A 19,779-nucleotide genomic window follows, 5' to 3' on the forward strand; every position below is an offset into this window, starting at 1 on the left:
ACATATGGCCCTTCTGCCTTCTGTTCCATTCCTGCCTCCCGTGGTGACAGGTCTCCGGCCAGTCTGGGTAGACCAGCTTGAAGTGTAAATCATGTCTCTTGATCTTAGGATGTGGCCACTACTTAGCCACCCTGAACAAATGGCCCCTCACACCTTTAACCTTTCAAGTCCAGACCTCTGAGTGAGACAGGGTGGCACCAGCTTGGTATAATGCACAAGCATATGTTGTAAAACACTTTGCTAATAAAATATACCTTACACTCTGCAAAACTTGACCTACATTTTAATAAAAACCTCTCAGCTTTATCACCTAGCTGGAGTACCCCCTGACCCCTTAAACTAGGGACCCCGGTACCGTTCTGGTGATACCATACACCCCTATGTTACCTAGGGATCCCCACAGCTACAGGAACACATTTCATCCATGTGCCTCATTTTACTGTGCACAAAGCATATATCCCTTTATTAAATGTACACTTTAATAAAATTTTTATATTGGGGCTTCTCCCAAACACAGTTCTGGGGAAAGGGTTTGTCGTGATGTGGGGAAGTGCAATCAGCTCCTCATGGCTGCAATCAGACAAAAAACAATTCATGCTACTTGTAGAGGAAGATACAGCGATAATGAAATCATTAGGAATGGTGCTGGAAGACTGGGATGGGCTCCATGCTTTTCCGGTCATTCAATTTTTTTTATGCCGAATGAAGTACTGTTTATTCGTCTTTTCTTAGGGCTACCTCACACTTTCCCTTACAACAGGGGGGCGCAAACTTTTTTCCCTGCGCCCCCCTGACGGCTGTCCCCTCGCTCCCGTGCCCCCCCCAACCCCAACTTACCCGCGCTCCGGCGTAATGACGTCACGTTGCCATAACAACGTGACGTCACATGACCTCGCAGCGTCATTTTGACGCCGCGTTGCCATGGCGCCGCAGGGAGGAAGCCGCCGGAGCCACGGTAAGTTAGGTTTACAGAGGCCCTGCAGCTCCCCGGCACTTAATTTCAGTGCCTTCGGGAAGCGCGCGGGGCCTCTGTAAACCCCGCGCCCCCCGTCGGCAGTGTCGCGCCCCCCCTGGGGGTCGCGCCCCACAGTTTGCGCACCGCTGCCTTACAAGATCAATACCTATAAAATAGAACCTAGTTGTTTATAATTTTGTCTGGCATATTAAAATGCACACCAGTGATCAGTGCGTGATAAGGCCTTAAGCTCAGTGTTGTAACATGTAACTCAGTTCAGTGTATATAAACCAAAAATATGCTAAAATCACAGTGCTTACATTTTTCAGTGATTTATCAGTTTGGAATATTATGTGAAGTAGTTTGTTAGTTTTCAATTTTGTGATCCAAAGCGACACACAAGAATATTCTATTTTAATGTTGGACTATTTCTTGATTCAGGTTTTTATATTTGGTGCAACAGTTTTGTGACTATTTCACAAAGGATTGGGATTCCGATAAACTGCTTTGGTTTGTTTGTTTTTACTGGCAAGTCGAACATATTATGCACTTAAAACACACATTTGTACAATATACTTCATGGACAGTGGCATATTTCCCATTTGGCCCGGGCTTAGGGGACCAACATTTGCAGTGCTCTCGGGCCTATCGGGCCTGATTGCAAGGCAGTAACATATGCGCTCCTCCTTCCGATACACAGCATCAAATGATGACGTGGTCACGTGACGTCACGTTGCCAACGTCCGCGGCGTCATTTGACGCTGCGAATCGGGAGGAGGGTGGCAGCCGCCTCATGTAAGTGCCATGGGGCGGCAGATTTTCAAATCTGTTCATGGAATAAAACATGGATCAAGACACCTCTGGCTGCACTATAGCTTTATTTATAGAGGAGCAGAAGGGCCAGACATAATCAACCTAGAGATAGTTGTGGAAGTTAGTTTTATGATGAACCCCACATATTATGTATCCACGATAACGATAAGTTGTCCAGCACAAACATACTTCCCTTTAAAGTGTCAGAAATCAGTACAGAAACCAGTGTTTAAATGGTTTGTAGTAAAATGTATGCAAAACACTATCCCATTTTTCTGACGCCAAGCTCCTCATGAATGGAATATATTGTTGTTAAATCTGGTTATTGTTACAATTTTCTGGTATAGGTTTTTGAAGTTGAATGATGAATGTCACGGGAGACCAAGCCAATTACACGTTTTTGTCCAGATCATACATTGAGCAAAACAAGATAATGAAATAAATTGTAGTTTATTCCCTTACAATAGGTATAGACACAATGATACACAAAATACAGGCAAAAAGACACACTTACTTGGGACTAGGGTACAAAGCTAGACTCTCCTAGTGGCAGGGAACCCTTAAAGATAGATTTCCCCCTGGTAACAGTTGCAAAAAAACAGAACAGCAGCCCTTTTCTTTCTTGCTGCAGACTGAAAAACCTTAGAATCTGGAGCTTGGAAACTTTAAAATCTTGAGAATCTTTTTTACTCTTGTAGAATCTGAGAAAATGAGGCGCGCCAGGGGTTATAATACCTCCCACTGTCATTCACAGAATTTTATTTCCCTATCAGGAGCGTGGGAAATTTCCCTAGCAACCAATCTGAGACAAACCAGTATCAAAAACTGGGTTTCTTAAACATCTGAATGAACCCAGGGGCGTGGTCAATATGGCATCTCTGCCCCTGGTTCCCTTCATGCCCCTGCAGTGACCGGCTCCGGCCAGACTGGGGAAGCAAATTGAAATGCAAATCGTGTCTCTTGATCTGAGGATGGGGATACTTTACTTAGCCATCCTGCCCAAAGGGTCTTCACACCTCTGGCATCAACTGGGACTTTCAAGCCCCGACCTGAGTGAGACAGTGGCACCAATTTGGTGCAACGCACTAGCATGTGTTTCAATACACTTTGCTAATAAAAATATACCTTACACTTTTATGTTGCTAAACTGTTTAAGTCTTTTTGGTGATGAGGCATAAAATGAGAACTTGTACGCCTTATTCCCACTAGCAATATGCCTCACACTCTGCAAAACCTGACTTTAGACTTTAACAAAACCTCACAGTCATATAGAGGGACCCCTTTACCGGTTTAGGGCCACCACACATCCCTATGCCCCTTTTACCTTTTTGGTCTGTGCTGAAGCAGGGAACCCCTAGCGGTGAGTAGCGAAAGTATTTTCAAGGGGAGAGATTACCGAGACCATGTGTCTACATGCATCCAGGATTCCTGGGTACTTTTTTAACGGAACCAGCAACTCTGGGCCCTGGCTAGCTACACACAATCTGGCAACAATTTCTCTGCAAACCCCAGCAATCTCTGCTGGCACTCCTGGAAAGGTAAAAACACATAAAATATTTTATTGCCGCACATTACAGGTTATACATGTACAAACCCTGGGCTCAAGAGCCGACACTCTATAAACCCAACCCACAGATCAGGGGTAACCACAGGCTTAAACCTCTGATAGCCTGGCTACACCCTACCATCACAATGAACAACTCTCTTTCCACTCCCAGTGAAGTGAGGCTCACAAAAGCTGTTCCCAATATATATAGTACTAAAATCCAATAAGAGCTCAACCAACAATTAGTACTGCATTTTAGAGACGCCATTAGTTATGCATTAAAACACTAGGTGGTGCCCTCTATCCTTAAAGCTGCAGACCAAGCAATATCTTACACATGCGATTTATTTTAATACAGCAGTTCTGTACTATGAGAAAATACTTGTAGCATATTTTTTTTTAAACAACAACTCTGACATTTTCAATGTATTATAATGTAACAAGCATTTTTTGTTTATATAGCAACCATCTAAAATGTCACATCCCCTTCCTCTTCTGAAACAGACTGGCACACCCCTTTTTGAGCCCTGCCCTCTCTAGCAGTGCACCAATTGTATCTAGTGACTAGCTGGTCACATGATCTTCCCCACAGAACTTTGCATCTTTGGTCCTCTTCTGCTCCACTGCCAGCCATTTATAAACCCCCCAGCCGAATCTTCGCCAATCAATCACAGGAGAACGGATCGATCTGCAAATTAGAAAACCTGCAGCTTGGTCTGCTGCTTTAATTTGTAATAATTTGTCTACAGCAGCACATTTTTGTGTCTATCCACTATTTTCTTTCTTATGAAAAACATACTAATGAAATATTAGTGCTAGGCATGGTATGTGGTATATGTGGAGGATTTTACTCACCCAAAAAACAGACACACGAACTACTGTATGTAAAGGGAGGACAAATGTAAACCGCAACACAAAGTGTCATTTGTTTATGTTAACTGAACTAGATAGTATAAAAGAAAGTTGTATATATTCAAGTCGGTTTTACAATCGGATTTCAAGTTACACACAAAAAATTAAATAAATACGTTTTGGTGCTGAAGCGTCACAGCTGTGCCCAGCCACAATTGATGGTTATAAGTAGGTTTTCGTGAGGAACTGAACAGCACGTTGAGGTGTATTCCCTTATAAAGTGTGTGTGAAGCATGTCTGTGTTGCGAGTCGAGAGGAGCTAGAATCAGCTGAGTAACAATGACTGACTGACTGACTGTTCTAGATGTTCAAAATTACTAATTTAATGCAAAAAAAATCTCACCATTCATTAACAATTAATCTGAATGCACTGCAGGGAAAACAGATTTCAATGTTTCTTACAGACTTTATAATAAACAGAATATTCCAACAACCTTAATTCAGCTTTATTGTGCAAAGTCGTGCTGCAGCAAGCTGATTAAGGAATGCCCTTCGAAACAAATGTTCTAGAAGCACTTACAAACTTGAAAGGATCCTTTACATCTATGGACTAAATAAACTGGTTTGAGACCATCGTGAAACATTTGACGCACGTAGGTGGGTCTTGTGTTTTGCTTCTCTAGCACTCAGTATGGGTGTAACATTTTTGTCTACAATATTTTTACCAAAATAATGGTTATCAAGTCAGTTGCAAACCAGCAATCCTGAACTACAGCTAAAGTTGTGCTTAACCTTTCTTTCTCGGTAAGGGAGTAAAAAGCTACAGGTTCTTAACTTCTTTGACCGATGACTAGCTATATGATTAATGTAGCAGGCTTACACATCTTGATGTCCTTAAAAAGGGAGGAAAAAAGGTAATCCAATATGTATTTGATACAAAAAGGACTAGACAAAAAAAAAGGGGGGGGGGGGAGGGGGGAGAGCTAAATTATGTACTGTCAAGGCTGGGCTCACGTAGAAAGATAGCCTATGTGAGAGTGTGTAAGGACTCGGTCCCAGTGATCGCAACGGTCTGCGTGGCACAAACACGAGACAGCCCTCTATGGGGCCGGCCCTAGTCGGTACGTGCGCGTGCACAAAGCGCGATGACGCAACCACATTTTGAAATGTCAAGAAATTGGTGGTTCAGCCAATGGGGGCGAACCAGCCCCGTGACATCATGGCCGCACTACGCCAACCTCCCGCCCGTTGCGATTGATCAGATCGCTCGGATGAAGGTCACAAGCGCCGCAAGGCACTCCGTTGCTCGCGAGTGCACGCTCACTCGGGCTGTAGCCTAATGTATTTGTATTGCGGCAGTTAAGCTTCCTGGGCTTACATCCGGTGGCCTATGCTGGAGATAGGGCGAGATGCCCAAACATGGTCATGCCTAAGTTTCAGGGTCCACAACATCCTGGTAATCAGCTCACCAAGCCTGGGCAGTGAGCTGGGTGTCCAGGTTAATCAGCCACCCAGCACGAGACTACGGTCCCATATATCAGCTATTGTGTTTCCCCCAAACTTGTCAACATTTTACAGAGTGAGGAAAGAGTATAACCACTGCTGTTGATCAGGGTTCTTCAGTTTGTGACTTTTGCAGTTACCGTCAGTGCAGTAGTCAATATCTAGACCTTTTACGTGTTGTTGAGACTATTGTGTGGATCCCGCTGTGGTCCTGTGCTTGAACTGTGACTTTCCCACATACAGATCCTGGAGGAACATTGAAGGTAAGCACTTTTCGGCAGCGTCCTCCACCTGGGCGTTTCCCTGTATTTGGTGAAGTATTCCTGGTGTATCGTGTGTTTTACTGTTCGCTCCAGCTAAATAAACTTAGGTTTATTAAATCCCTGCGTTCTGTCTCGCGATTGGACTATCAAGAATCATGCAATCAACCCTGATCGTGACATGTACCCAAATGGATATTTAAAAGCTGGTACACTGGCATTAAATCCATTGTTAATGTATTATACAAGTAACATTTTCATTAAGAATACATTTGAATATTTTGATTCTCATTTGTTTTTTGCATATACCTTTCAAAAGTTTCAGCTTAAATGTAACTTTTTTCTTTAAAGATTTATGTATCAAATACATTTAACATGCAGCCCCATTGTGTGCAACTTCAAAATATGAACCACAAATAAAGATGGTAGTATAGTATGTATAAAGCAAGATGTCAACTGAAGTCTATTTGAATGTACTAGAACCATTATAAATAGGAAATATCTACAGACTAATGTAATACTTATTCATGCATCATGCTACAATTGACTATTACAGTATAAAGAAAAACAATCCCAATTGCCTTCAATTATATTGGTAGCAATGGTAAAAATGCTACTATGTTTTGCAGTAAAAGCTCCAATATATATTTGGACACAGATGCAAAATGCTGTAATGAGAAATAAAAACATGTGACTATATTTCTTTCACGGAGGACATGTTACTCACTCACTAGATTGACTATTCCCCATAAAGAGTAAGTACAATTCCAGTTCTTTATTAAGTCCGTCTTATACACGATTTTTTAATCTTAAAATTAAAGCACACTAAGTGGAAAGAGTATGAAAGGTATCTTCATACAGAATGTTCCAACCAAAAGAAATTCTCAGTTATAAAATGGCAAAAACGTTAGTTGAACTTAAACATTGAAATAATGCAGTTAATACCACTAACCACTCAGGTTTTCAGGATATCCCTGCTTCAACTGAGCAACCTGTGCTGAAGCAGGGATATCCTGAAAACAAGACCTGTTGGTGGCCCTTGAGGACAGGAGTTGCCCACCCCTGGGTTAGTTGGATGCATGGTGTAATCCCCCCCCCCCCCCCAAAAAACCAACTTACCTATTTCTTGGAACTGCAATTTGCACACACGACCATTTAGTACAAAATATGAATTCTAAAGTTTTATTACTTATTACCATAAAACAAAGTACAATGTATGTACAATATTAAAATGAAGCCATACTAAAGCCACACTAAAAGACACTCGTCATATTACTGTTGACATTCCTCATGTACAGGCAAAATTCTGGGAAACACGTGAAGGTGTCAAACACGAACTTTATTAAGAAAAACAATCACCAAAACGTCTCTGTTTTCTGTCATGTAACAGGTTTACATTAAGTTTGGTGTAGTCTACACATTTTATTTATGAAGGTCTAAAACAAAAACAAAAATGAGTTACTCCATTTTTGTTGTGGAATATTACTTCAGAATTGTACCATGTATACAATCAAAGAACATTTTTCTACAGGAAAAATGTATTCCAGAAGTGCCACGGCATTTCCCTTATTTGGTGAATGTTTATCTTCAATAAAGAACAAAAATAAAACCTAGACAAGAATAGATGTTCTGACACGAAGAGTGTTACACAGTCAACATAACATTGATATACAAATTTTATGTTGGGTAAAATAAAGGAATACTTATTTCCAGCAACTTGTTGCCCAAATATACGGACACCCAAACAAAATAAAATAAACAAAAAACAGCAAAAGATGGAAGTTCAAACAATGGTATACCATATATATGATATACAATACACAAGTACCCAGTGTCCCCTAAAGGAGATGGTATCACTACCCCTAGTTTGTAATATTGGTTAAACATTCATTTTCAAGTTTTACAGGAAGTATCCTTTTTTTTTTTTTACATAGGGAACTTTGAGCATGGGAGGTCTTTTAATGATTCTCTCTCTTCCGCTGAACCATCCTCTCCTTGACTGGTTTCCACAAATAAAATCATTACCAGAGAAAAGCAAACTCTAGACCAGGGGTGGGCAACATCAGTCCTCAAGGGCCACCAAAAGGCTTTACCACAGGTGGCTCAATCAGTGGCTCAGTCAATGACTGAGTCAGCAGTGCTAAAAAAGAGATATCCTTAAAACCTGACCTGTTGGTGGCCCTTGAGAATTGGAGTTGGCTACCCCTGCTTTAGATATTTCGTGCAAGTATCTATAATGTCAAGTTGATTTCCATTTTTGTTTACTATTCATCTTGTAAGCACAAATAGCAAGAAGCATCTTTTATTTTTATTTAAAACTAAACTGGATTACTTATTAGAAATCAAATTCAAATCCGGGTGCACTGGAAAATTGTACTTTTACTGCTTATGCCTAGAAAAAGCCTTACATGTATGCTTTCCAGAATAACTTCAATACTGGCCACCCTGAGAGAAAAAATAAAGATGACAGCACTTATCTTTCAGTCTGTTTTTCTGTTTATCTACAAGACTGAACATGCATTTAACCTTGGTGAAAATATAGCAGCATCTGAAGTTTAACAGCAACATGGATATATTTACATTTTACCTGTAAGTGTGCTTTTAAAATAGAAATATAGAAAATATTAATGTATTTTCACAATCACTGCTGCCTTCAACTTAAGCTTTTTTTTGTCCATGTTCAATGCATAACTTTTATATAAAAATTTCAAATACGCATTTTCTTCCTCCAAAAATATACACATTTATAAGAAGCCAACAGCTTACATTATGTTTATTGGTTTTTTTTTTTGCAAGCATGCTACTTGCCAGCTAAGATAAACTAATATTATCACTTATTTAACATTGATAATTTATAGCCCAACCAACGCAAAAGGTCCAACAGCTCAGGAAAAAGGTCAGCAGTGAAACTGTATTTTCTTTCCCCAATAGCGAATTTAACACTTTTTTTTTTTTTTAAAGTTATCTTTTTAGTTCATTAAGTTACTTACGGGCAATAAACCATCTATTAGTGCACTTTTAGAATATTGGTACTGTAATACTTATATAATTATGACTGATGAAAATATGGCTTTCAATACACAGAAAGTACTTCAACAGTATAGAAGCTCCTCCAAAGCAAACGACATACATAACCGAGAAAAAAACAAACCTATTTGGGATTGTCATAAGTCCCCCAATGAACTACATTTAGCACATGCATGTAAAGCATATTTTGTTCCCCCTAATTGCAAGTATACCAGACACTCCATTAAAGAGAGACCAAAGAAGTGTTAGCTTTTTGACTAATAAGCTCATCTCTTTAAAGCACCAATTAGAAATTTGCATGGCTGTCGTTTTGCTGGAACTTGCAGCAATATGCTCCTCGAAGCAATCATACACTCCTTTAAGTAGATCTTAAATTGGTACTCAAGTTAACACCAGCCAGCTATGTGGCTACTTAATGACAACCCATGGTTCTGCATACAGTATCAGGTAATTAACCATTGTTTGAACTGCTGATCTTGAGCTGTATACTGTCAAGTTATTGCCTACAGAAGTGGGTGGAAGAAAGCTTTGACTGCGTATAACAGATTGGTATGGCACGGAAAAGGAATTGTTTTCTACTGTGTAACTGCTTCCGGAAAAAAATAAATCCACAAAATAAGATTTAGTTGTCATAGTCTAATGCCCATCATGTGTTATTATTTCATCAGCTCTGCAATGGGATTCCAAGGCTTTCATGGTATAGATGTCCTGAGGCAATTCTGACTTGCGTCGCACAAGAGGTCGTTCCTTTTTTAGATCTTTTTGAGCCTGAAAAACGAAGAGCAGAGTAAGTCACAAAGTTTTTTTTTATTGCATCGCTATTTTGTAAACGAATATTACAACTGTAAAATGTTCCGTATAATTGTGAACATGGAATATCGTGTACATCTGTCATCAAGGTTCAAGTGCCACCCTTCCCCCCAACCCCCCCCCCCCCAAAAGTGTCACTCGGCTCCTGCAATGAAAAGCAAATTGAGTATCCACTGAAGTCCATGCAATTACGTACTAAAAATGTGACGTTACTTTCCAATGAGCAAAACTATACAAGCATATGATATAAGTCTCCAAAATACACGCAGATACTTTCCCACCTTCAAGGCTCCACGCTCTTCTACATCTATGCTTTGATTTCCTATTATATCCCTGCTAATCTCCTGTGCTCTTCTCAGTCCGGTCTCCTTCCCCACCCCTTTTATCTCCACTGTTCTCACTCGCCTAAAACCTTTTTCTCCCGCAGAATTCCCTGACTGTGAAACTTCCTTACACTCTGCATACGCCAAGCAAAGTCACCCCTACCTTCCAGTAAAATCCGTGCACATCTCTTCTGAATGAAGCATTCAATAGCCTGGAGTCATGACTACACGTGTACTTCTTTAAATAAAGAAGCCCCAATGCACATTCAATATGGCAAATTATTTGATCCATACTTATGAGAAGAAAAAACATATAAATGAATCAAATACGTTGCCATATTGGATGTGCATTGGGGCTTCTTTGTTTATGGTTGTAGATTTGTGGTCTTTTAACCAGTTGCGCAATTAAATATAAAATACTGTGGGACTGAGTTTTTAGCACTCCAAGATGCTGTAGGACTACACATATACTACTTCTCACACCCACAGTCAGGCAATAGGCTATGTCCTTCCCATAGTCTGTTTGTCTGGCAAAGTACCACTTAGATTGTAAACTCTCTGGGGCAGGGATTCCTCTTGTGTGTTTTTCACCTATTGTATTAGAATTATCAATATTCTAAACAGGACTCAACTGGTTGCCTTGGAGTTGACATTGTCTGCTTATGCCAATGTATTGTAGGTTACTTGGCTTACAAGTGAGTTTGGGTGTAAGAATTCACTTGGTAGCCTAAGGTAATGTAAATATATATGGCACAGATGTTCTATACACTTGTAAAAATATTTAAATGTGTTCAAAATTAAATTTTAATACTTGTGGCTCTAACTGCAAAATTTCTGATCCGACCCCTTTAGAAAATGAACTAGTTGTAGAGTCTTGTACTATTGTCTATTTTGTACATTGCCTACATCAGGGGTAGCCAACGCCAGTCCTGAAGGGCCACCAACAAGCCAGTCATTCTGACAGCCACCTGCACTGCAGAAGGGATATCCTTAAAACCTGACCTGTTTGTCACCCTTGAGGATTGGAGTTGGCCACCCCTGTTATAATACCTGTATATGAATTACCTGAGAAGCCTCTTCTCTCACTGTCCTTTTAAGCATCTGTACATCTTCAAGTAAGGGCCCATCTGTTTCCATTGCAACCGGACTGTTCAGAGCAGAGGTGTCAGTATACATAGGATACTAAAATGTAAAGTATTAAAATAGTCATCGATAATAACAAAACGCAGATACCAAGAAACTGCATCGATTATCGTGTTACCATGTTGTCGAGTCAAGCAAAGTGAAGAACACTAAGAAATGCATCTCTTCTACCTTACTTTTGTTCTGTCTACTCTACCGGGCTAACACTGTACCAGCCTCTGTCAATAAGAAATGTACAAATCAAAACTAGCATGAGTGCTCTCACAGGAGACAAGAAATTTATTAGCCAACTAATGCTCGACAACAGTGGTTCCCAACCTTTTTCACATTATGCACCCTCTGCTGGAAAATATTTGTTCGGTGAACCCCCAATAAATACATCTATTTCTTACTCTGACTACTGTGACCAATCACAGGCAGTATACAGTCCCGAGTTTAAGAGGGGACCACTAAAGGAATATGGCCCTAAACTGCACCTCAGTGTGTAGACCGCGTAAGTGGTATAGTTGTCAATGACGACAGGAGCTTCCAATGACACGCTCCACAATGCCTTGCAGCTGTGGATACAAAGCATAGTGGGGATCCACTAAGGAAGCTCCTGAAATAATGATGGCAGATAAACACTTTGCTGATCTATGCTGCCCATTGTCCCATCTGCTGCAAAACCTCAGACCCATTTGATACTTGGCTTTATTTTTGATTTAGGATAGACTTAAGTTTATTCCCTTACAATTACCTTACTGTGACCTCTTCCAACTCTGTTGGGAGGCTCTTTCATAAATCCACTACCCTTTTCTGTGAAGTAATTCCGAACATCTCCTCTTAGCCTGCAAACCTCGAGCTTCAGAGCATGACCGTTTGTCTGAAATAGGCTTCCCTCAGTTGAAACCCTTTATGCATTTTAAACTTTCTATTGTATCCCTCCTCTCCTCTGTTACTTACCCTATATATCTTAACTGCCCTATACCTACACGGAAATAAATATACTGCTTACTTCCAGATCTGACCCAAGCTTCACACAGGAGACATCGGAATCCCCCCTAACCCAGAAGACCGGTAAGAACCACCTCATCTCCAACATATAACATTGCGGGAATGAGATACCTGGACTGCGGATCAGGTAAGATCACACACACACACACACACACACACACACACACACACACACACACACGCGCACACGCGCGCACACGCGCACGCGCACACGCAACAATGACTAATTGTAGTATAATGTAATACAATAAATAAACTTATGTCAAAAACGAATGTTGTTCTTACTAGGAATTTATTCAATTTATTTTATTTGTTTTTTTTAAGCAGGGCGGGACTAGGGCAGGACTAGGACAGGGTTAGGGGCAGTACTAGGGCGGGACTAGGTGGCGAGTAGAGTTTTTGGGTGATTTGTCGACCACTGCATGTATGTGTACATGTACATTTTGTGTGTGTGTGTGTGTGTGTGTGTGTGTGTGTGTGTGTGTGTGTGTGTGTGTGTGTGTGTGTGTGTATGTATGTATGTATATATATATATATATATATATATATATATATATATATATATATATATATATATATGTTAGTCCAGTTGCGATACTGCAGAATATATATATATACACAGATAATCAATTATTGGTAGTGTTTTCACCAGCAACGTCAGGCTCACTGGCATGTAGTTACCCGTCTCTTCCCTATTTCCCCAGCTTGTGAAGTTAAATTACACTTGCTCTTCTCCAGTCATCTGGGACTACTGTGTGTTGCGAGCACACCCCTATGCTTTTAATATCCTTGATTTATCCCGTTTGGCCCTGTCGACATGTCCACTTTGAATAGGGCTCTCTCTGTAAATTAACTTGTATCCACTTATTTTCCATGTATATTCCTGTTACCCAACTGTGGTCCCTTCCCTTCAGCTGTGAAGACTGAATATTCAACGTTTTTTTTTATACTCCTGATGTCCAATGACCAAAACATTGGCTGCAATTTAAATGTAAATTGATTATCCGTGACACTTGGAGAATAATCTAAAGAGTATAATGAAAGCTCCACTGTATTTGTACATCAGGTGCTTGTCTAAATTTGGCACCTCATTACCACCTATTCACATTGCTACTTGGTCCGAAGACACTTCCCGCATGCAGGAAAATATTTTAGTCCCATTCTTTGAATTGGGCAGAATTTAATGAACTCACTGCATATTCAATGTGGTCTGATGACATCCTCAAGGCAGTAGACCTTTATTTGTATTGTGGTTTTACATAATTAATGCAAAGGGCACACACAAGCCTAACATTTTTAGTATTGCTACAAATGCTGATTTTTAGCCATGTTTTTCCCCATATCAATTTCGAGTGGCGTTTAGAAAGATCTCTGTGGTAATAATTATACAGACACCAACATGCTATGTTGCACACAATGGCAATTTTTTGTTGCTACTTTGAATAGAGCCGAACAACACAACCCCCTACATAACTCACTAAAGGACAAGAGTGGACCAGAGCCAAGCCAACCTGTGTTGCTTTGTTGCACATTTCTGCATAATCACACTTCAACATGCTCAACTGTTTGCTTTGAGAGCAAAAGCAGCCCAAGTATGTTACGTGACCTCCATGTAAACACACTCACTTTTGAGAGTAAAGAAGGAGAGAGATCAGCAAGGTCTGTTGGACCACTCTGGACATATAATTATAGCTGAACTGGGGTAGGTTGGCATGCACAGCTACTTGTCTGTAGTTGTCCCGACGGTTACCACTCACTGTGTGCCAAGGTGGTGAAATAGAAAAGTGTATATATACAAAACACACTCAAGTTGCATATCTTTGTTTTGAAGTATCTGGATTCAGTCAGCAGCTATTTCTGACTCTCAGGAAGATAACACCAGAGATAAAAATGCAACTCTTAATATGGTTTGCATTCATATACTTGATGGGTAATAAATAGAAATAAAGTATTACTCCTGCAGTTTTGCTTTACTATATGTAATGTTTCTCTTAGCTAAATGCAAACACAGGGAAGCTAGGATATAAATGGAGATGTTTTTTAAATATTAGGCTAAACATTGAACTTCTGAACACCTTGTAACACAGCAACTGGTGCGATATGTGTGTTCATTTTGGATTACTTTGGTAAATCCTGTCCGAACATTTATACAGAAGAGGAAAGTCAGTCACTTCTCGCTTTCCTACTTTAAGATGAATTCCTTTATAAAGTGGAGCATGCAAACGGAAGTTAATACCGTTGCAAATTACCAGTGAAGAAATTACAGCATGCTAGGCTAGGTACAGAACACCAAAGAGCAGGGACAAAAAGGCAGATCAAGAGATATAGCAACAAGTGCAGCAGACAACACTGCTTGTTCCAATATGGAGAAAAGTAGCAAGAAACAAATACAAGGATCGTGTGATGGGAACACAAAGGGACCCGAAAGTTCCTTAATCAAACACTATATATACAAAAGGGTTCCCTGCACTCACATTATAAGCGTTAATGAAGTAATGGAAACAAAAATTAATTAATGAGAAATATATCATCGTTACTGAAGCCTCACGAAAGTAATCAAGCGTGGCAGCAGCGTGGCACTGTGACGGAAGCAGCGCCGGCTCTCCCTGAAAAATGTAAGGAGCTGTCGCCCCATGCAGGCCCTCTAGTCCTGCTCTGCGGGCTGGACAAAAGCACTCGGTGCACTGCATGCAACCCGCAGGCGTTTAACACTCCTGATGTAGAGGGGTTAATAACATGAACCAATGAATCCCCCCATTGTCCAGGAACCACCCAGTTAAGAGATATTATTCCTTTTGTCCGGGGACACAAAATACAATCTTCCAAACAGAAAATATCTTGTGTGTGATGCTCGATTCCGGGCAGCCAATAGGCAGCTAGAACCTTGACAAGATTTCAACTGCTGATCCAGTGGCCATATTTGTTGGGGGGGTTTTGTCAAACACTGGCCACAAAAAACAACAAATATCTCCGGAAAACATAGTAGGACAAAACAGTAATTTTCTAACATACTTTCAAAAGGAAACCAAAGAAATGTTAATCAAGAAGGATTTGGACATCAGTACTTCTGTAATAACCTTGCAGTTGCTTTCACCAATTTCTAGAGTTGACAATAAAGATAAATTGAACCTTGTATCTTTACTTGAACTGACTTACATGCTGGACTTTTAATGACAAAAAAACCCTCATAGCTGCAGCATTGATCAGAGTAACGGACCTCTCAAACTGCCCAAACATTGAACAGTGAGAAAAGAAACAGCAGATTAAATAGGAAGGGGCAAAATCACTGGTAATACATTGCAGGAAAAATAGTCGCCTATTTAACAAAAAGTCACGAGGTTTCATCCCATGGACTGTACATAGACAAGGCAAAAGGATATGTTCATCTGGAATTTAAGACCATGCCAGGAAGCCATCTCCAGTCCAGTGTTCAGTTTTCCTTCTGTCAACATTGAAAATCAGTGGCGAAGTAAAACCATACATACCTGGGGGTTTGATTTGGCTAAATTTTCAATTTTAACCCATGCTTCTTCTCGTTCTTTCAACTTTAGCTTTTCTCTGGTGAAGACAATATGAAGGGAGGATGTTTAACAAACAGGTTAGAAAACTAAAAGAACATGCAATTACTAACTGCAGTGTTAAAGGCAGATACTTTCTGCATCCTGCGATCCATTTGAACACATTTCCTAACCAACGTTTAGTATGTCTCTTTAAAAAAAAAAAAAAAAAAAAGTTAAGTATTTATAAAAGTACTCTACGTCCGATGTATAAACAGGAATATTAAATATTACACTGTTCTGATCCATGAATTAAAGAACGTTTTCTTCTGTGGTAGGTTCTCCTTATTACGACAATCTGCTGTAATCTTTCCATAAATTGCTAAATCTGTCTCCGCATCTCCCCTCCTGAAATCCCTCTCCTGGCTTCCGATTAAATCCCGTATCTCACACTCAATTCTCCTGATCACTTTTAAAGCTTTACACTCTTCTGCCCCTCGTTACATCACAGCCCTAATTTCTCGCTATGCTCCATCCCGACTCTTGCGTTCTTCTCAAGAATGTCTTCTTTCTACCCCCTTTGTATCTAAAGCTCTCTCCCGCGTTAAACCTTTCTCACTTTCTGCCCCACACCTCTGGAATGCCCTTCCCCTCAATACCCGACTACCCCCTCGCTATCCACCTTTAAGACTCACCTTAAGACACATCTGCTTAAAGAAGCATATGAATAGCACTGGATAATTATGGACACATGATACATAAAGCTTGGCCCCCTGCAGACGCACTTACTAGAATTCCCTCCTACTGTCTCTGTACGTTCTCCCTACCTACCAATTAGATTGTAAGCTCCTCGGAGCAGGGACTCTTCTTCCTTAATGTTACTATTACAGTATGTCTGAAGCACTTATTCCCATGATCTGTTATTTATATTATTTGTTATTTATATAATATATGTATTACTACTGTGAAGCGCTATGTACATTTATGGCGCTATATAAATAAAGACATACAATACAATATACAATACATATGGATGTAATACTGTATTTAAAAAGGACCCACTCATCTTCTTTATGTTGTATTTCCGGTTTTCTGTGTCCCTCGCGCTTCAGTTCAGCCCTCTAATGCTTCAATTATCCAAAATTACTGCTGGGACTATTTGAGTAGTCAGTTGAGATTATGGTAAATGAGACCAAATTGCCTTGTGCTTGCTTTATAAGATCTGCTCAATTTATGTTGTCGTTCAGTGAATATAGGATATGAAGCTGGATGTAATGTTTCCAGAACAGTTATCTGAACAAATCATCTTGGTTTTTCTAATGACCTCTGGTGTAAGATATGAGATCTGCAGTTAACACTATTGGTAACTGTACAGCCTACAATCATTGGGCGCTAAATGTATTGACAATAAATGCTAAGCAACTGCACACAAATCATTCTCTTGGCAAATCACCATAGCTACTTAAATATAAGTGAAATGTGTGGCAAAAAAATTAAAACCTTGAACTTACTTCTGTTTCTCTGCTTTGAACTGTTGAGTGCAGTCATCAAATAATTTTTGGTTCATCTCCATAAAGAGTTTCAGAGCATTATATATCAATCCATGTATGGTCCTAAAGTTAAGTTGAAGGTATTAAAACATAGAAAAACTCAGGTTTAGATAACAACATACCAAAATATTTACATTAACGGGCAAGTAGACATTTTGGTTAACTGGAAGGAGGAAACTATATAAATTAACCAACACCGTTGCAAATATAATTCAGACCAAATTAAGATACACGTGCTCATAATTTTAAAGTGCTTATTACAGTTACATGTGTGTAAATAAACAAATTATTCTAAATACAGTATATATATTTTTTAAATTCTCAGGAAGTTTTGAGAGTTTAAGATTCTCTCAAGTGTGCATCAGCATAGATAATTCTGCTTTATTCATTCTGGTAACTGCAGAAGGTTGGCACTCGTGCTACAGACAAGTAATACTGTATTTTCTTACTTGTTCCAATGTGTCTTTGAATTCCGGTACAAGGATGGAAACATAATGGGCAAAATCTTTGCTGCATTGTCACTAATTAAACTCATGATGTACTCGTTATTCCAATAATACAATGCTCTCTCTGCCACCTGAAAAATAAGAATATCGTTATTAAACTCCTTATTTATCACTGATGGCCAATACACTAGTATACTAAAATGACAAAGCTGCAAAATGTAGCAGTCACATCTCAACCAAATTTTTTTTTATTTTTTTAGCTAACTGGTCTGCAAAATGTACAGAATCAATGCTTTAAAATCTAGATATCAAAATGAATAGATGTGTGTATTTACAATGTTATAATGCCACAATCTATTAGAGGCATTGTTCATGTTTCTGGTAACATTACGCTACATTTGGCATATCTAGTCACTCGCTTTAACAACAACAAAAAAGCTACTTTCATTATTGCCATCTTTCAATAAAGATTTAAGATCTATGCCAGGAGAGGCCAACGTCAGTCCTTAAGGGCCACTAACAGGTTAGGGTGTAAGGATATCCTGGATTCAGCACAGGTGGCTTAGTCAAAGACTTCAGTTAGGTTTAAAAATATTTTACTTGGAGATAAAAATATTTTAATATTTATTTCTATTATGTAACAGAGTACTTCCATCTCCACATCCCAATGAGCATTTTGTATTTTTACAACTGAGCCACCTGTGCTGAATCAGGTATATCCTTAAAACCTGGACTGTTGGCCCTTGAAGACTGTAGTTGGCCACCCTATGTCTATTCCATGACATTTGTTGTTGATTCGCACTTCCCAATTGAGCTTTAAAGCGTAAATCTACAAAATGGTAGAAGGCCTGGCACAGAAGTTCAGATGTGCTTGAATTTTTAATAATAAAGCACAAGTAAGCAATGGATGAGACATGAAGTTTGTACATAGAAATTTATATTTATGGTGAAGATCCACGATCCAGATCTGAACCGCGCTATTTTCAGCTCTGGGAAGCCCTCGGCACTGGAGATACTGGTGAAGTTATTACCGGTATTACTTTGGTTTTTTTAAGGCAGATTTTTATTCTTTAAAGCTGTACAAAGCAATATCCTACATGTGTGTGTTTGTTTTTTAAAATAAATTAATTCTGTACTATGAGAAAATACGTGTAGCATTTTTTTTAAACAACTCTGAATTACATTTTTATGTATTCTAATGTAACAAACTTTTGTGTCTATAGCAACCATTTACAAAGTCACAGATACTGAGTCAATACTCCGCTGCAGCCATTTAGTGAACCCCCGAGCCGAATCTTCGCCAATAGATCACAGGAGAACGGATCGACCTACAACTTAGCTAATTACTTATCATTGTACGGATTGTATTGAGGCACATATTAAAAGGTGTGTTAAAAAATATATATATACTGTATATATATATATATATATATATATATATATATATAATAAAAAAAAAATTTGCTTGGACTGCTGCTTTAAACCTCTATCAAATACTATATTATAGTCTTTATCATATTGAAGGATAAAGACGTTATTACAATATACAATCAAAATTAATATCATCACTTTCTTACACATTTCAATGTACTGTTTATGTAAACACCTACCTGGAAATGTGGACTGGAAACACATTTGGCTAGCTGCCTAAAGAGAGGCTCCATGACCTTCACAAATTCCGAAGGCTCAATCACATCTAAAATTTCCTCTAGCTCGTTTAAAAACATGACTTCCTTTGGACTGTGAGTCTTCGGCCAGTATTTGAGCAATGCCATCACCACCTGCACAAATAGTTTACAATCAAAACCCAATATGCAAGATATGCACGACGATAGTCCTCAATCATATTCTTCTGAATAGAACATGCATAAAAAGTATGTGTTGGAGAAAAGTAACTGACTCAATTACAATCATGGCATACGGTCACACAGAGGTCATCTTAAGTAGCATTGCATGTGTGTAACCTTACATTTTAAAATGTTTACCAAGACATTTGGGGCCAAATTTACTAAGCAGTGTTCTGCCATAGGAGACCTTGGAGCTCTAGAACACTGCCCATTC

At 39.3% G+C, this 19,779-nt stretch overlaps 1 protein-coding gene across 12 annotated transcripts in view; it reads right to left on the reverse strand.

Moving 5' to 3' along the window:
- Positions 1 to 7,097: 7,097 nt before the first annotated feature.
- Positions 7,098 to 19,779, reverse strand: part of PPP2R5C (protein phosphatase 2 regulatory subunit B'gamma) — a 60,478-nt gene continuing 47,796 nt past the window's right edge. For 6 of the 12 annotated variants that reach the window (XM_075615054.1, XM_075615053.1, XM_075615052.1 and 3 more), the window contains 6 exons: positions 19,329 to 19,499; positions 17,722 to 17,849; positions 17,234 to 17,335; positions 15,711 to 15,783; positions 11,155 to 11,271; positions 7,098 to 9,724 (listed from right to left, as the gene is read on the reverse strand). In XM_075615054.1, coding sequence (XP_075471169.1) covers positions 9,593 to 9,724; positions 11,155 to 11,271; positions 15,711 to 15,783; positions 17,234 to 17,335; positions 17,722 to 17,849; positions 19,329 to 19,499 — 723 coding nt within the window. In that variant the 3' untranslated portion in view covers positions 7,098 to 9,592. The remainder of the gene's footprint in view (positions 9,725 to 11,154; positions 11,272 to 15,710; positions 15,784 to 17,233; positions 17,336 to 17,721; positions 17,850 to 19,328; positions 19,500 to 19,779) is intronic. The other 6 variants (XM_075615057.1, XM_075615056.1, XM_075615055.1 and 3 more) reach the window with 2 other exon arrangements.

The sequence above is a fragment of the Ascaphus truei genome, chromosome 9 (genome assembly GCF_040206685.1).
Source record: "Ascaphus truei isolate aAscTru1 chromosome 9, aAscTru1.hap1, whole genome shotgun sequence".
NCBI lineage: Eukaryota > Metazoa > Chordata > Amphibia > Anura > Ascaphidae > Ascaphus > Ascaphus truei.